At 43.4% G+C, this 16,220-nt stretch overlaps 1 protein-coding gene across 13 annotated transcripts in view; it reads left to right on the top strand.

Annotated features, from left to right (window-relative positions):
- The window catches only part of CEP120 (centrosomal protein 120), a 68,171-nt gene that overhangs the window by 38,304 nt on the left and 13,647 nt on the right, over nucleotides 1-16,220 (top strand). For all 13 annotated transcript variants that reach the window (XM_070076047.2, XM_002710153.6, XM_089334874.1 and 10 more), the window contains 4 exons: nucleotides 2,489-2,581; nucleotides 3,620-3,781; nucleotides 6,598-6,720; nucleotides 13,143-13,241. In XM_070076047.2, coding sequence (XP_069932148.2) covers nucleotides 2,489-2,581; nucleotides 3,620-3,781; nucleotides 6,598-6,720; nucleotides 13,143-13,241 — 477 coding nt within the window. The remainder of the gene's footprint in view (nucleotides 1-2,488; nucleotides 2,582-3,619; nucleotides 3,782-6,597; nucleotides 6,721-13,142; nucleotides 13,242-16,220) is intronic.

Genomic DNA, 16,220 nt, shown 5'->3' with positions numbered 1-16,220 from the left:
GAACTCCAGTCGGAAAACTGAATATGGTGCTTCACTGATAAACTGTGAACTGCTTATTGATTTAGTTACATTATAAAGGTAGATTTGAGGTGGTGATTTTCTTTAAAATTAAGTGCACTTAAATAAGTACTGCAGTACATTTATCTTACAGTGTCCTTTCTTGAAAGAATATTGTGAACGAGGCGATGCTGACAAAGGTGATTGGGTTTTAAAAATTCTGTAAGCCAGTGTAGAATCAATAAGGAGGAAAATGGAGATTTTGTTTATTTTCACTATGATGAAATCTTTTAAAAATGTATTTGAAAGGCAGAGTTAGAGTGAGAAAAGGAGAGACAGAGAGATCTTTCCATCCTCTGGTTCACTCCCCAAGTGGCTGCAACAGCCAGGACTAAGCCAAGCCAAAGGCAGGAGCCAGGAGTTTCTTCTAGGTTTTCACATGGGTGCAGGAGCCCAAGAATTTGTGCCACCTTTCTCTGCTTTCTCAGGCACATTAGCAGGGAGCTGGATTGGAACTCGCACAGCGAGGACTTGAACTGGCACCTGTATTAGATGTTGGCCCTGCAGACAGCAGTGTAACCGCTGCCTCATAGCACTGGCCACGATGAAATCTTAAGACTAAATTTTCTGAGAATCTCATTGTAGTATTTTTCATGTCCTTGATGTGTGAGTCTTTTCATTTATTTTGTTTTATTCAACTGAAGCTTTTAAAACTAAGACTTGGAAAGTTTATCTGAAGGCGTGTATGCGTCCTGTTCTGCTCTGTGGAAGAGCTAAGGTCATGTTTCTTCTGTCTTAGATGTTCCTGCCTGTTAGAGGGCTGGAGAGCGGCTGTCATGTGCCTCCAAGGAAGGGATCGGGGAAAGGGTCACACAGGGAAGGTGGTGGTCGCATTTTGGTGAACATGAGTAGAGACTGCCAGGTGGATGCTAAAGGCGTTCAGAACAGGAACAGCCTCATGGACAAAGGCAGAGAAGTTTAAAGTAGGCCCCGCATGAATAGAATTATATACCTAATGTGGGAGGAAAAGAGGAGATGGTGTGCTTCAGGGAGTAAGGCAGGAGGGTTGGTGGCCAGTGCGAGAAGGGTGCGGGTTCCACTGGATCCTGTAGGACTTGTCAGGGCTCCCGGAGAGGGAGAGAAGGGAGCCGTAATGCCCTGAGGCACCTGTAGTGGGCGGGGAATTGACTCTGTCCTCTGTATCTAGAATGGTAGAGCTAGTTACCATTTTAGAAGAGGATGGAGAACATAATCGTTCAAATTCTTCTCGGTGTCCTGTCATTGAGATGGCACAGACATTGGAGAAGCTGTTCTTAATGGGAGATTTTTTGGAAAAGATTTAATTTTTTGAAAGGCAGAGTTCGGGAAAGACAGATACAGGGAGAGGTTTTTCTATCTACTTATTTACTTCCCAAATGGCTACAAAGGCTAGGACCAGGCCAGACCAAAGTAGATCGGGAGTAGAGCAGCCAGGACTCGAACCACTGTCCATATGGGGTACTGGCATCACAGGCACAGTGCTGGCCTTTAAAAGGATTTTTAGATAAGGGAGAAACTGTCATCTTAGAGCAGTCATTCTGGTAGAAACGTAGTGGGTGGAATCAAGGAATGTGAAATTAAAGTTGGGGAGCCCAGGAAAGCAGTAACGTCTACAGGAAAATGAAGGCCGTAAACTTGGAGTTAAGATTGTTGACGAAAGGAGAGTGGCTGTTATGGAGATGCTTGTAAGCTGAAGCCTCAGCGATCGCAGAACCAGTAGAGGGAGGGACTGACTTGGAACTGACTGGCCATCTAGCCAACAGTGCTGGTTCCAGGAAGAGGCTGGCTCAGAGGGCTTCGGAGGCTCCTGGAGCATTGCGTAAGGCAGACCCTGAGCAGCTGGGTTTTAAGTGCAAGATTTTACCAGCACTCTGCCTGCCTGGATGGAGAACAGTTTCCTGAGTAGCACTGGAGATGTCGAAGCAGAAGCTAAGTGGACTTCCATCCGTAGAGTACAAAAGAAAGAATTCCACTTTGAATTGCTGGATGCAGTTTACGACTTTCCTATCCTCAGAGGCTATGGTCCTGTTTCAGTGAAATGGTACTCTTTTCCTTTTTTTTTTTTTTTTTTTTTTTGAGAGAGAGATTTATTTGAAAGTCAGAGTTACAGATATAGAGGGAGAAGCAGAGAGAGATCAATCTCCCATGCGCCGTTTCACTGCCCAGACAGCCGCGATGGCCAGTGCTGGGCCAGGCCAAAGCCAGGAGCCAGCCGCCTCTTTCAGGTCCTCCCACATGGTTAGCAGGGGCGCAAGCATGTGGACCATCTTCTGGTGCATTTCCCAGGTCGTCAGCTGGGAGCCCGATCGGGAGTAGTGCAGCCCATGTGGGATGCTAGCACGGTAAACAGCGGCTCAAACTGCTGTGCCGCAGCGCTGGCCCTGCTACGTCTTTTTGAATGTACATGTTTTGAATATGGAGAGAAGATAACTTTTCTTTTACTGTATTGTAGGTGGCTGAATATAGTATTCTAGAAGGAAAACTGCAAAAAACCCTGATTGACTTAGAGAAACGAGAGCAGCAGCTTGCCAGTGCTGAATCAGAGGTACTCCATTCATCTGTCTTCAGTTCACAAAGTTTACAGAACTCACGTATTTTGTTTGCTTGATACTTACATAAAGTGTATTTCATGGAAATTGTTTTTCGGAGAGAGTTGCCATTTTAAGTGCTGAAGCGTGTTTTCTGTGTTAGGAATAGGTAGCTACCAGTGAGGCAGCTTTGCTCGCTGCTTTAGTGGTGGAGGTCTTCAGTTACCTTTCCCTCGCTGGGGAAGGAAAGGGTGCTTGTACTGTCCACAGAGAAGAAAACAGGCTCAAGAAAGAATATTGCTTTTGTTTCAGGAAGAAAATAATTGCCTTCTTTCCTGCCCAGGGAATAGGAGACTGTATATTAGTATTATGCCTAGTTATGTTTGTGTTTTTTTAAAAGATTTATTTTATTTAAGTTGTAGGTCAGAGTTAGAGAGTGAGAGAGATTGTGTCCGCTGATTGATTTCCCAGATGGCATCATTGGCCAGCACTGTGCCACGTCAAAGCCAGGAGCTCAGAGTTTGATCTGAGTCTCCCTTGTAGGCAGCAGGGACCAAACAGTTGGGCCACCATTTGCTGCTTTTTCTAGGCCATTAGCAGGGAGCTGGCTGGGAAGTGGAGCGATTAGAGCATGAACTAGTGCCCATCTGAGATACTGGCTTTGCTGTCACCAACAACACGGGCCTCTCACGTTACATTTTTAAGTCCATTTTTAAAACTGTTATAATTTTCTTAGCAAATCACACTAAGCTCCTCATTATACATACAGTATGTGTGTGTTCCTAGTGCAGAGGCATCATTACCTCCAAAATGAATGAGCAGAGAATCAGACGTTTGTAATAGAAGAGAAGAAACTTGGACACACTTGGTTGTATAATAAAAACGGGCTTTAGTCAAGTGGGAACTGTGAGTGGTTAAGACCTTTTCAACTGAATTTATACAGGTAGCATAGGGGTTCCACATGTATTTATGAATTAACATTGATGGTAAGAGACTGTCACACAGTGTAGTGTAGCAGCAATAGACCAGCCTCTGTAAGGTGCCTTTATTTGCAGCTTCAAAGAGAGAAAAAGGAAGTTCAGTTGGAACGTGAGCGGAACCTACAGGAGCTTCAGGACTCGATCCGGAGGGCCAAAGAAGACTGTGCTCACCAGGTGGAGCTGGAGAGGTCCAAGATCAAGCAGCTGGAAGAGGACAAACACCGGCTTCAGCAGCAGGTTGGATAACATGATTGTCGTCCTCTTAGACTTTCTGAATTGGCATTCTAGAAGTAATAGAAATAGTGTCCTGAAAAGTGATGAGAATCAGTGATTGGACTGTTACTCGTGTACTGCCTTGTGAGTCAAGTATGCTTTAAGCTGGGTCGTTTTCTAAGTCAGGCTAACTTGGAATAGTTTTCCTGCCCTTGGAACTGTGTGAAACTGCACCGCATTTCAGGTGACTTCCAGTGTACAGTTTTTACTCTTCATGTAGCACTGGACCAAAATGGGTCCAGAACCAAAACTCGTCAGGGAATTCTGTACTTCTGTCATGTCCTCACCATACACTCCCATCTTAACCCATCCCACACCGATGTGTGTCCCCAGTACGCCAGCCGTTTGTCAGAGAAGCCCTCAGTGGCTAAGTCATTGAGTTCAGGGGCAGTTTAAAGGTCTTACCTCACTGAAATGCACTGACATCATCAACACTATTGTCCTGTCTTCTCACATTCTCTGCTCCACCTCTACCATCACTCTGAGCAGTCCTCTGCCTTTTCTGCTGCCGCTCTGGCTCTCTGGCAGGCTGTTCTTGCATCCAGCCATCAAAAGTTGGACGTAGCCATGCTCAGAATGTAGGATCATTTAGTTTAGGTCACAGTGTGCCATAAAAACTGTTTTGGTTCATAGCTGTATTCCTGGAGCCCAGCCTGGTCACCAGCACGTAATAGGAGCTCAATAAACAGTGCTGAGAAGGATCAAGCTGTGAGAAATCAAGCGCATCTATTCGGAAAAATTTCTGTGTAGCCAGATCTATGTGATGAATGCCTCTGCAGTCTACTCTGTCATGAAGAACAGTTTCCTTAGCAGCTCAAGGTCAATTACAGTCTCATTTAGGTAGCAGTGAATACGAATTTGATGGTTATTTTGAGGATCTCATTTAAAATATAGAGAGAAAATCGTGAATTTGGGCAGTTGTGCTGTGATTCACCAGTAACGTGTCACTTCTTCCTCTTGGGAAGACTCCGCCTTCTAGAGTAACGACCCTTAATATGTTTGGCAATCACCAAGGGAGCTCTCAAGAAGTACGTATCTGTGTTCTGTCCCAGACAGGTATCTTTAGCTTACGGCTTTGTAGGAAGAGCCTTGGTGGGAAAATTACCCAGGGTATACTTCTTATTGAACTGCTGGTCTAAGATTTGGGGAAAAAGGTAAATTTCCAAGATGCCCAGATTATACATTTCACATTGTATGTGTTGAAAACCTGCTTTAAGCCTACCTCTGACTAGGTTACATGCATTTTATACAGAGGTTTTTTTTTTTTGACAGAGTGGACAGTGAGAGAGAGAGACAGAGAGAAAGGTCTTCCTTTGCCGTTGGTTCACCCTCCAATGGCCGCCGCGGCCGGCGCGCTGCGGCCGGCGCACCCCGCTGATCCGATGGCAGGAGCCAGGAGCCAGGTGCTTTTCCTGGTCTCCCATGGGGTGCAGGGCCCAAGCACCTGGGCCATCCTCCACTGCACTCCCTGGCCACAGCAGAGGGCTGGCCTGGAAGAGGGGCAACCGGGACAGAATCCGGCGCCCCGACCGGGACTAGAACCCAGTGTGCCGGCGCCGCTAGGCGGAGGATTAGCCTAGTGAGCCGTGGCGCCGGCCTTACACAGAGTTTTAATGAGCTGGATAGAGAGATAGTTAAGCACACTCCTGGTGAGAACTGGTGAAGATAAAGGATCTGTCCTCTAGTAGATAAATTTTGGGCTGTGTAGCAAAAGAAGAAAAGAGCTCAGCATGACTTAATAGCTTGCTGCTTTACAGCATGATTGTAGTAACCGTTCAGGATAATGTCCCTGAATGGTCAAGAAACTGCCACATGGAGTAAGTTTAGTAGTTTTTGTTGAAGATGAAAAAGTGAAAAAAAGTATTTTAAAAGGCCCAACTTTAGATGTTAAAAAAAGAAAATGAACTTGACTGACAGGGAAGATTGTCAGGTGTGGACATGCCTGGCCTGCACTGGCTGCTGCAGGCTTGTGGAAGTGAACCAGCAGGTAGAGGAGTTCTCCCTCTCCCTCTCTCACTTAGCCTTTCACGAACGTGAAAGTAAACCAACACTGCAAGAGACAGAGGCCCTGCGTGCCTGGTGGGGAGTCCTGGCTGTTTCGCAATCCTAACTTGGAGCTCACGTGCATCCTGCGAGGCAGCAGGTGATGTCCCAAGTACTTGGGCCCCTGCCACCCCTGTGGGAGATCCGAATTGATTGGCTGCTTCCTGGTTTTGCCTGGTCCAAATTATGTAGTTCAAAAACAACAATAAAGGGGCCGGCGCTATGGCGCAGCGGGTTAACGCCCTGGCCTGAAGTGCCGGCATCCCATGTTGGTGCCGGTTCTAGTCCCGGCTGCTCCTCTTCCGATCCAGCTCTGGGCTTGGCCTGGGAAAGCAGTGGAGGATGGCCCAAGTCCTTGGGCCCCTGCACCCGCGTGGAAAACCCAGAAGAAGCTCCTGGCTCCTGCCTTCTGGCTTTGGATCGGTGCAGCTCTGGCCATGACAGCCAATTGGGAAGTGAACCATTGGATGGAAGGACCCCCCCCCCCCCATATAACTCTGACGTTCAAATAAATAAAAATAAATTTAAAAAAATGTATACAGAAGTTGTGTAGATTTGTTGTCAGTTGATTTACTGAACTTAATTATGAGAGATCAGTATTTTCCTCATATTTTGCATCATTTGCCAGTCTTCTGCTCAAAGCATGGTGTAGGATAAGGAAAAAATGACACTGTTGAATTGAATTCTGTAATATACTTTGAATATCATTGTTTTAAAATAACTTTTTTTTAATGCAGCTTAGTGATTCTGAAAATAAATACAAGATTTTGGAAAAAGAGTTCCAGCAGTTCAAGGATCAGCAGAGCAGCAAACCTGAAATCCGTCTGCAGTCTGAAATAAATCTTCTCACCTTGGAAAAGGTACGTGTCATCTCTGGCAGCTTACCCAGGCTCGGTGATAGCTGTATAAACTCAGTGAGTAAGAGGCTCGTGTGCAGTGTGCTGATGTTCCCCTGTAGTGTTCTAATACCAGGTAAGAGCATGTGACTTTGTCGAGTTGTTGGCCGCCAACACCACAACTGACTGACCCTGGGAATGAAGCCTAGAAACCGTTTGAAAATGTGCGCAGGAACTAGTGGCGGCAAGGCCTGGGCGGTGTCCTGTCTCAGAACAGCCTATGTGGGATGCTCTTGGTGGAGGTGCTGCTGTCCTGTCCCTGGGTTCCAGACTCCAGGGCTGGAGTGCCAGAACAGAACTGCTGGGTCTGTGGGAGCCATTGTGACTGCTCTCTGGACGGCGTGCTCATTTAGATCACTGTGTGCACTGTCACTCAGCGTGGAAGGAGGCAGCGCGCTCCTGTTTGGTTTCTTGTGGTTAGCAAGCCTTTATACTGGGATTCTCCTTAAGCAGAGAACATTGAGGGGCTAGGCACTAAAAAAAAAGTGTGACGCCAACAGGTACTGAAGTTTGACAATACCTGTTTTTGCATTTTGTAATTTAATCATTTGTAGGTATGATTAAAAAGACATCACACACACACACACATACAGGAGGAACACACAGGCAATACTGCTAGAAAGTGAGCTTCAGTTGTGTCATCATCTGGTTTTTGTGCCAGCCCTCCCCTGTACTCCCCCTCCTCCTGACAGCTTCCCTGCACTTTGCTCTCTGTAGACTCAGCCACAAGGGGGCAGTAGTGAAAGACGCAGCACTGGGAGTTGGAAACATGAAGGATCGTTTCTCTACTCTTTCCTGTCTGGTTTATAGGATTGGCTTACTGCGTGTTGATGAAGGACGTGACTGTAGTAACAGAGACACTAGGCAGCATGAGATAGCCTTCAGCTTTGCGAGAAAGGACTAAAGCATAGCAGATGAGAGCGTAGAGTCGAGTCACGTGTGGTCCCCCTTGGAGTGCTGCAGGGAAAGGAAGAGTACTGAACTGCTTGGAAAACCACTCAGCCTGAGCGCTTATGTTCAGATGCGGGTTAGATTCCTTCTGGAATTGTAATGCTGTGACTCCGACAGCTGTGCCAGTCCAAACTGGCTTCTCAACTCGCCCAGGTGGGAAGCATGTTGTAGCTATTTTCCTGTGATCTGTGCTCTGGACAGCAACTGTGCCTTGTGCGCCAAGTAAAAATGTATCGATAGTAGTGCAAAGTCATCTCTGCCACTCGAAATCTCCATATATTCGTTCCGTGAGCGTCAGTTGAGGGAGCACATGTGGTTTATAGCTTTGTCAACTTGGTACAAAAGGGTTTTTGAGGTGTTAAGTTTGCATCTCTCAGTTCACCGTCCATTTGGTAAGTTCGCTCTGTGTTCCCAGGTTGATTGTTAGCATTGAACTAAACAGGAGATACTCCTCGAGCTCTATTCAAGAGGAGTAAATAAATACTTTTTGGTAACGCTAAGCAATAATTAACAAAAAGGAAAGTGTTAGAGTGAATGTGGCAGTGTAGAGGGCACGGCAGGACAGATGTTGCTGTGCATAGGACAATGAAGCAGGGCCTCTTGGAGGAGGTAACATGTGGACAAGAGCCAGCAGTGCAAAGACCTTGAGTCCAGGGAGCAGGTGTTGAGGTACAGCTAAGCCTAGAAGGTTTGCTGGCAGGAGAGGGTGCAAGATTACATTGGTTTTTTTTTAATATTTTTATATGAAAAACAGAGTTACAGAGAGAGAGGTTGAGTTCAAAAGAGAGAGAGGTCTTCCATTCTGTTGGTTCACTCCCTAAATGACTGCAGTGGTCAGAGCTGCGCCGATCCAAAGCCAGGAGTTTCCTCTGGGTCTCCCTCGTGGGTGCAGGGGCCCAAGGACTTGGGCCATCTTCCACTGCTTTCCCAGGCCATAGCAGAGAGCTGGATCAGAAGTGGAGCAGCTGGGACTGGAACCGGCGCCCATAAGGGATGCCGGCACTGCAGGCTGGGGCTTTAACCCGCCGTGCCACAGCTCTGGCCCCAAGATTAAAGTTTATAATAGGGGCCTATAAAGCCCTGGCAAGGAAATTGGGTGGCACATAATGGTAGTTGACAGTGACCTTGGGCAAGTAATTCTACTTCCATGTCTTTGAAATGAGGCTAATAAAGTTGACAAAAGAATTAGAACCTGGGGCATTATTTATTTTATTTAGCAAGCATCTGATGTACATTGTGCTATCTTTACATTTTAAGTATGTGTAAAAACTGTAGTAAGAGGACAGCATTTGTCTCTCACTGGAGTCCCACTGATGCAGCATTTTCTCTTATGTGCTGGACTTGAGACCCTTAACACCAGGGGACTTCGAAAGTTGATTATTTTAGTAAAAAGTTTTTTCTCCATAATGCATTTCCCATGAACTGTTTAAAATTGATAGATACAAGAGGTCTTTGGAGTACCCTCATTACTAGAAATTAAAACTGGAGATGTTTAAAAATTTTTATTCATGCAAGAAATAAGCTCAGTACATAGTAGCAGTTACTATAGCAAGAAACTGTGTTAGGAATGACATTGTTTTACTGTATTGCAGTTCCCTTTAGTGTCCAGGTACTAGAAGAGGGCTGGATTCTCGTATCTGCTTTCCCATTTCGTCTGTTGTGTTGTAAACATGAGGTGGCCTCTGGACAAGATAGTAGGATTGTTGTCAGAACAGTGTCTTTCTTTTGTCCTTCTGGACCCTTGAGGTCGAAACTTCAGTCTCAGATATCCCAGAATATCCAAAACTAAACCCAGTCCTCTTTCCTGAAACCTGGTTTTCATCTGACCTTTCTGGATGCATGAACTATCTCTGCAGTCTCTCAGTTGCAAAACTGTTTTCTGGTCATCTTCTTATGCCTACTTTCTTTACTTGCAAAGCATTCTTGATTCTGTGTCTTGAATATTTCAATGGATAGTCTCTTCATTTCTCTACTTATGAACGTGAATCCAGTTAGACAGTGCCCACCCTTTTTGATAAAGCCAAGTATTAAAGTATTTCTCTGCTTAGGAATATGAATTATGTAGTCCTTTTCAGGAATATTTGAAGTACTAGCTGGATAATACCTCACCAGTTCTCACAATATCTGTTAGATAAGAGGTGTCAAAGAGTAGTTCCATTTTACTTTGTTATCTGGGTTCCGAAATTGTACCAGTTTCAACAGAAGCATTATCTTATTTTTCCCTAAATAAAAATATTATTTAGCTCACTAAATAATAACTGCCACAGCCATAGAAATTTTACATGGTTTAAAACGTTCCTTCTTTCAAGGGCACTGTTGTTGAAACCATCAAGGTTGTTGAACATGAAAGCGTAGCTAGTGTCCTGTTGAGAAAGAAGGAAGTGTGTCATTGGGTGGCCTCTGTAGTAGACCTAGTGAATTAATCCGCACGCTGAAGTGCCTAGTAAAACAAAGCTTTCCTGCTGTTGGAAAAAACCTTGTGTAAACCTTTTTGGAGCCAGAAGAGGGCAGAATTTTATTTCTCAAAAATAGTAACAGAAGTAAGAGCACAAAAGGAGACCGTGGTAGAAAAGTTTATGCCTTAGGTATTCCAGTTGTGTCTGATTAAAGGCCTTCTGTGTTTCCTGATCACTCATTTTGTTAATGTAACACAAATATTTCCATTCTCATTGAAGTGGTCTAAAAATGAGTTAACATTGAGATCCATTACAGTAATTACTGCTATAATTTTTGATTAGTATATAATAAGTGAATACTTTGTGGTTTACTTTTACCTATAAACATGTTTTGCATAGTTTGAAAATAATTGGAACTTTAAAAAATAAAATATGGAAACTGTACAATTTAGTGGGGCATACAGAGGTTGAAAAGACAGAAAAGAAAAGAATGTAGATGGTTTCAACAAAAGTCAAACGGGAAAGACAAGCACATGGTCATCCATCTTGGAACATCACTTTCTGAGAGCTTGTAAGGTAATTGGGAAGGTAGGTCAGAGAGCAGTAAATGACTCTGAGTAATCCAATACCAGGGACTGTAACAAGAGAGAAACCGTTGACTGCTGCAGTTAGTGGTAGGAGTTGAGCCTTAAGGTTTAAGTAAGCAAAGAAGATAAAGAACAGGCAGACTCAGGAGCCCGGGGCACACAGACCTGGCTGGAATACAGGATTTCCTGTTGAGGAACACTAGAAGGCAGGTGTTGAAAAGTTCATGGAAAATGTGTATCACGAAAATTGTGCATGAATTTCCAAAATGTGTTGCATCAAAATAAACCTAGTATTTAATCCCATCTTTCTGCAAACTTTATAAAGTACCCACAAATGTCTTGGAGTGCCTTGAATCCCAGAGAGAGAAGTTAGGCTTGATACTATAGGCCAATAGTAGCTCTTGTAGACTTTTTAGTAGAGTGAGTCGATCTCATGGTGGTTTTAAGATTGTAGCTAGAAGAGACTGGTGGCTGAAAAGACATGAGATCCTCTTACAGAAGAGTCTGCGCTTAAGAAGTGGCAGTGGGAATATAAATGAATAAAATTTGAAAATCTTTTAGGGAGAGATCTGCAGTTCTATATGGCCGATGGACCTAGGAATAGGGGATTAGAGACAAAGTCAATTCCATACTTGTAGCAGAGAACTGTAATTGTCAGTATACGAAGGGTAGGAGGAGGGAAATTGTGCTTTCAACCTCTCCAGGCTCTGAGTAGGAGTTTATCATTTAGCTTACGATTCATTACTTCCCTGTGGACAAGTGCAAAAGTTCCAGAAGGCTCGGATCTACTTACAATAAAGGCTCTTAGCTAGGGTTCTCTGAGTGCCTAGATTTACTTGTGTGTATTTTTCAGGAAGGTGAGTCCATATATTTCTTTAGAATCAGAGATTTCTTTATTCTTTAAAAAGGAGAACTCAAATTGTGTGTCATTGATTTGGTGATAGGAATGAATTAAGTTTGTGTCTCAGAAATACTAATTGGAGGCTTTATTCTTAAAAGTATACATATAACTACTCAGGTATTTTAAATTAATATGAACAAGTATGTACTCGTGACTTATTTTAATAATGGTGGCAAAACTGATAGAACCCAGATAGTTTGCTAGTAGAGCTAGTCCACTGGGTCTAACTTACACCTCTCGGCTCATCCTGGTTCCCATTCAGGATGCTAGGCTTCTGCAAGACCGTGGACACGGGCACTACCATAGTTGACTACCCCCTTTATCCCACAGCTATAAAAAAGATCTGTTCTTCTGAGGTACGGCCTCTTGTTAAATTACCAAGTAATATTTATAAATCTTGGGGGGATAAGTGGAAGAGATCATCCCCGATAATCTCAGCAGTATTATTCGACTTAAGATGCTTGAGTCTGGTTGGAAAATGTCAACACGTTTAAATCCGAGCACTAGGGATTTGTAAAGCAGCAAAGACCTTGACTCCATGTGGTCATATATTACTGCAGCGAATGTTCTGGTCTCTTGTGAAGGGAATTTGGCAATCTGCTGTTCCTTCGTTTTATTTTCATAGGAGTTTTCTGAAGTGTGAATTTTTGGGTAGTGTCTTCGCTTTTGTTTTTCTACAAAACATTAGAAACTGTATATATGGAAAAAATTAGATTTGATCTAAAAAAATTTGGTCAGTTCCAAATAACAGTGCTTTACTGTAATTCAAGCAGATTATTACATTATCACTTAATAGTAAAACTGTCTGTTGGCTCCACGAGTTTGTTTGGTACTTGGTTTGAAACCGAGCGAGTACATTCCATAACACTGCCAAGTTGGCTTCAGTTCACGCACAACAGATTGCCTGCTGCAAGTATAAATAACCATCGTTTTAATTGAATCACTTTAGTGTTTTTCTTTATGTATTTGAGGGGAAAAATAAAAAGTAAAAGTTGGATATGTTTTATTAAGGACTTTTTTTAAACCTTTGGATTTACTTTAACATTCTTCAAATATTTTTGACTTTATACTCATTCTTAATAAACTACTTTCTGATAAAACATTTGAGTGTTTTCAGCATTCCATGGTTTTGCCAAAGTATGTTTGTAACGATAGGACTCCAGAAGGGAAACCGGGTCTCTCAGATGTAGAATGCCAGCGAACTTGGAATGTGAACAGAACTGCTTTTTGTAGAAAATCATGTATTTTTTTCTCTATGATCTTTATGTAATATACATGTGTAAATACTTTTATAGCAACTGTCTGGAGGCTAAGACTAATTCAGTTCTTCTTGGTGTAGGCTGTTAGGCAATAAAAATAAGACCATATTTTAAACAAGAAAATGTTCATGTGCCATAATATTTATAGTCAATTATATAACAGTTTTAGATGATGTCGTATGTTACGCTATATAAACTCTTTTCTTCAGCCAGACTCTTTGTATATATTATCTTTCAGTGATTGTACACAGTGGTATAGTGTTTCACTTGATATGATTTTAATCACTGTTAGGTTGAACTTGAAAGAAAGTTGGAATCTGCAACTAAGTCTAAACTGCATTACAAGCAACAGTGGGGACGAGCTTTGAAAGAACTTGCCAGACTTAAACAGGTATGTAGTTTATGGCGTATTCGTTTTATGTCTTTTTCCCTTCTTTCTTTACAAGTTTGCATGTTTAGCAGTATCTGTAATGTTTAGATGTCTGCATTTGAAGCACGAGTGCTATTCTTTGAGATTAGAGGCTTTAAAAAAAAAGTGTTTGACGTAGGATCCTCCTTTTTCATAATTAAAAATGGAAACATTTAGGTGCCCCCCCAAGTTGTCAGTTATCTTCTTTCCCCAAAAGAAGTTTGGAGTAGTTTATCTAGCTCTCACTTAAAAATAACTCCCTTTTACCTCCTTGTGGGGGAGGGTGGGAAGGAATCTTCAAAATTAAGTTTGACAAAGTATTTAAAATATTAATTGTAGGAAGATGGACTAATTCAGTAGAGAAAAGGAAACATGGCTAATTTTGCGGAAGTTTAAAAGACTTTAAAAACCCTGATAGTTGTGTCCTGAGTTCTTCTTATATGCTTATCTCTTTTCTTGTTACTAGACAACAAATTATAGTTTTATCCTGAAACTTGCAAGAGTACTAGCAGTATGCATGAGAATTACATAGTAGCGGACGATTTACCCTGATGTCAGTGAATATACTGATTCAGAGTCCCATGTCCTCAATGCTTGGGACCCAAAGCGGGGCGCGGTGGGGGGTGCTGGTGGTTCTTCAGCTTTTGGAGTACTTGCATATGCATAATGAGGTATCTTGTGGACAGGATCCAAGCGTAAACATGAAATCCACTATGCCCCTTAGTCTCAAAGTCATTTTATATAGCATTTTTAGGGTGCCTGCTTTTTGACCAGAAACTGTCCCATGAAGCCAGGTATGGGATTTTCCTCTTGTGGTGTCAAGTCATGAATGCTGATAGGACTGAGGAAGACACTGTATATAGTGCTACAGGATGCTGTCTGTTCTCTCAGGGAGGAAGAAACAACTATAAATAAACCATTTACTGCCTGATGGCAAGAGCCTTGGAAAAAACTACACAGAGTACTTAGGAAGGGAAAGTACATGTATTTAATAGGAGTGAGGAAAGAGGTCTTAGAAGAGGAGGTATTTGAGATGGACGTCTGAAGGTGAACAGGTCGGATTGTAATGGAGGAATTGGTTGTAAGTTAGTAACATAGTGGGGGAATGTGGACAGTGAATAGGATGGGCGCAGCAGAGAGGCAGGGAGCGTTTCTGTGAAACAGCAGAGGGCCCACGTCAGAGGTCATTGCAGGGAGAATACAGTAAGATCCTTGTGACAGGAGCGGAGCTGTAGTGTCTGTAGAGAGTTTCCAGTTTTGGAAATAGTTTCTAAGAAGCTGATTGGAGCATGGGAAGGAGATAAGATTTGCAAAGTGGATGCTTTAATTTTTACGGAAAGAAATTCAGTAATTCAAAACAGGGATGCAGGAATCCTTTGCGGAGATAAAATTTGCAACTGTGCCACAGACAACTGATATGAAGGTACTTAATAAAGTTCACGGAAATGGATTTAAGTTGGTTTTGTTTAAAAAAAAAAAAAAAACCTGAAATCCCAGAGTAATTCTGCGATACTCGTTTTCTGTGAACCTTATGAAGGAGAGCTGATGAAGACAATAGCTACTAGAGGGACGGGGCCATCAGGACGATGCCGGGGAAGGCTCACTGCATCGAGACCTTTGATTCAGTCCCGACAGAGTTCCTGAGGAACATGACCCCAGTTCCCAGGTACAGATGAGCAAAGGGAGCCCTAAAGAAATTAAGGTGCATATGATCATGCAGGCGTGGAGCTAAGTTTTTTGTTTTTTTTGAAGATTTTACTTCAGAGGTAGAGTTACACAGTGAGGGGAGTGACAGAGAGAAAGGTGTTCTATCCGTAGGTTCCCTGCAGGTCTCGCACACAGGTGCAGGGGTCCAAGCACTTGAGGCGTCTTCTACTACTTTCCCAGGTGCTTTAGTAGGGAGCTGGATCGGAAGTGGAGCAGCCGGGACTCACACTGGCACCCATTTGAGATGCCAGCACTGCAGTCAGAGGATTAACCTACTGCGCCACAGTGCCAGTCCCTGGAGCGAAGATTGAAATCGTCTGACCAAAGTGCAGGTTCAGAATCTTTGCCTTTCACAATCGAATGGTTTTGGGCCACAGCAGCAAGCAACAGAAGGCTTTCAAGGAGAAGAAAATGAGCCATGGCAGGCAGGGCTATCTGATCAAGAGTATTGCCCTGGAAGAAGCTAACTTGAAGGCACAATGCCAAAATACACAGGTGTCTTACAGTACGACAGGTAGGAGTCCCTGTGGAATTGGGGGCAAGGAAACAATGTGATGAGAATAGCTGTTACAAGTCACAGGACACAAATTCTGACAGAAGGATCATAAATCCTCTTCGTAGTTAAGAACATGATCTTTCAGTTAAGAGAGCTGGCTTCAGTGTTAGCTCTGCCTCTTATTACCACTGTTACTTTGGCAGTTGGTCTAATGCTAGCCTCCTCTTTGGTATAATGAGAAGTACGTGAGTTGTCTGTGAAGTGTTCAGTACGGAGCATGTGCTGCGTCAGTGGTGCCTTGTCAAAGGGAGAGGAGCCCTAAAGCTGCTGTGTGGTGTCTGCAGGAATCATAACTGAGTAGCTGTTGGAAGAAAGCATCAGCAGTAACCGTGGAGCAGGGGATGTTGTTCCAGAGTGCCAGGGGCAGGGAAGTAGGGGAGAACAGAGTTGAGAAAGACAGCGCTTTGTAGTGGATGGTAGTTTTAATCAGTGTTGTACAGAGGGGAAAGGGCCACGTGGTGAAGATACGCAACATGGCATCTTTAAGTATGAAGAAATATCCATAGTTGAGTTGACCATCCTGTCATTCCTGATGTTGAGAGCTGCTATGCACCTGTGCACAGTGCTACAGATACGGCAGTTGTCTCCCATGTGGACTTGAAAGTTCAGCTTGGCGGACTGGTATTTCGCAAGAATACAGCAGCGTGGTGAGACATCCATCCAAGTGAAGTCAGTAAGTGTTAGAAAAACCAGAGCAC

Source organism: Oryctolagus cuniculus, chromosome 6 (genome assembly GCF_051225735.1).
Source record: "Oryctolagus cuniculus isolate XC-2025 breed Fujian yellow rabbit chromosome 6, ASM5122573v1, whole genome shotgun sequence".
Taxonomy (NCBI): Eukaryota; Metazoa; Chordata; class Mammalia; order Lagomorpha; family Leporidae; genus Oryctolagus; species Oryctolagus cuniculus.
This window is presented reverse-complemented; position numbering and strand designations above follow the sequence as displayed.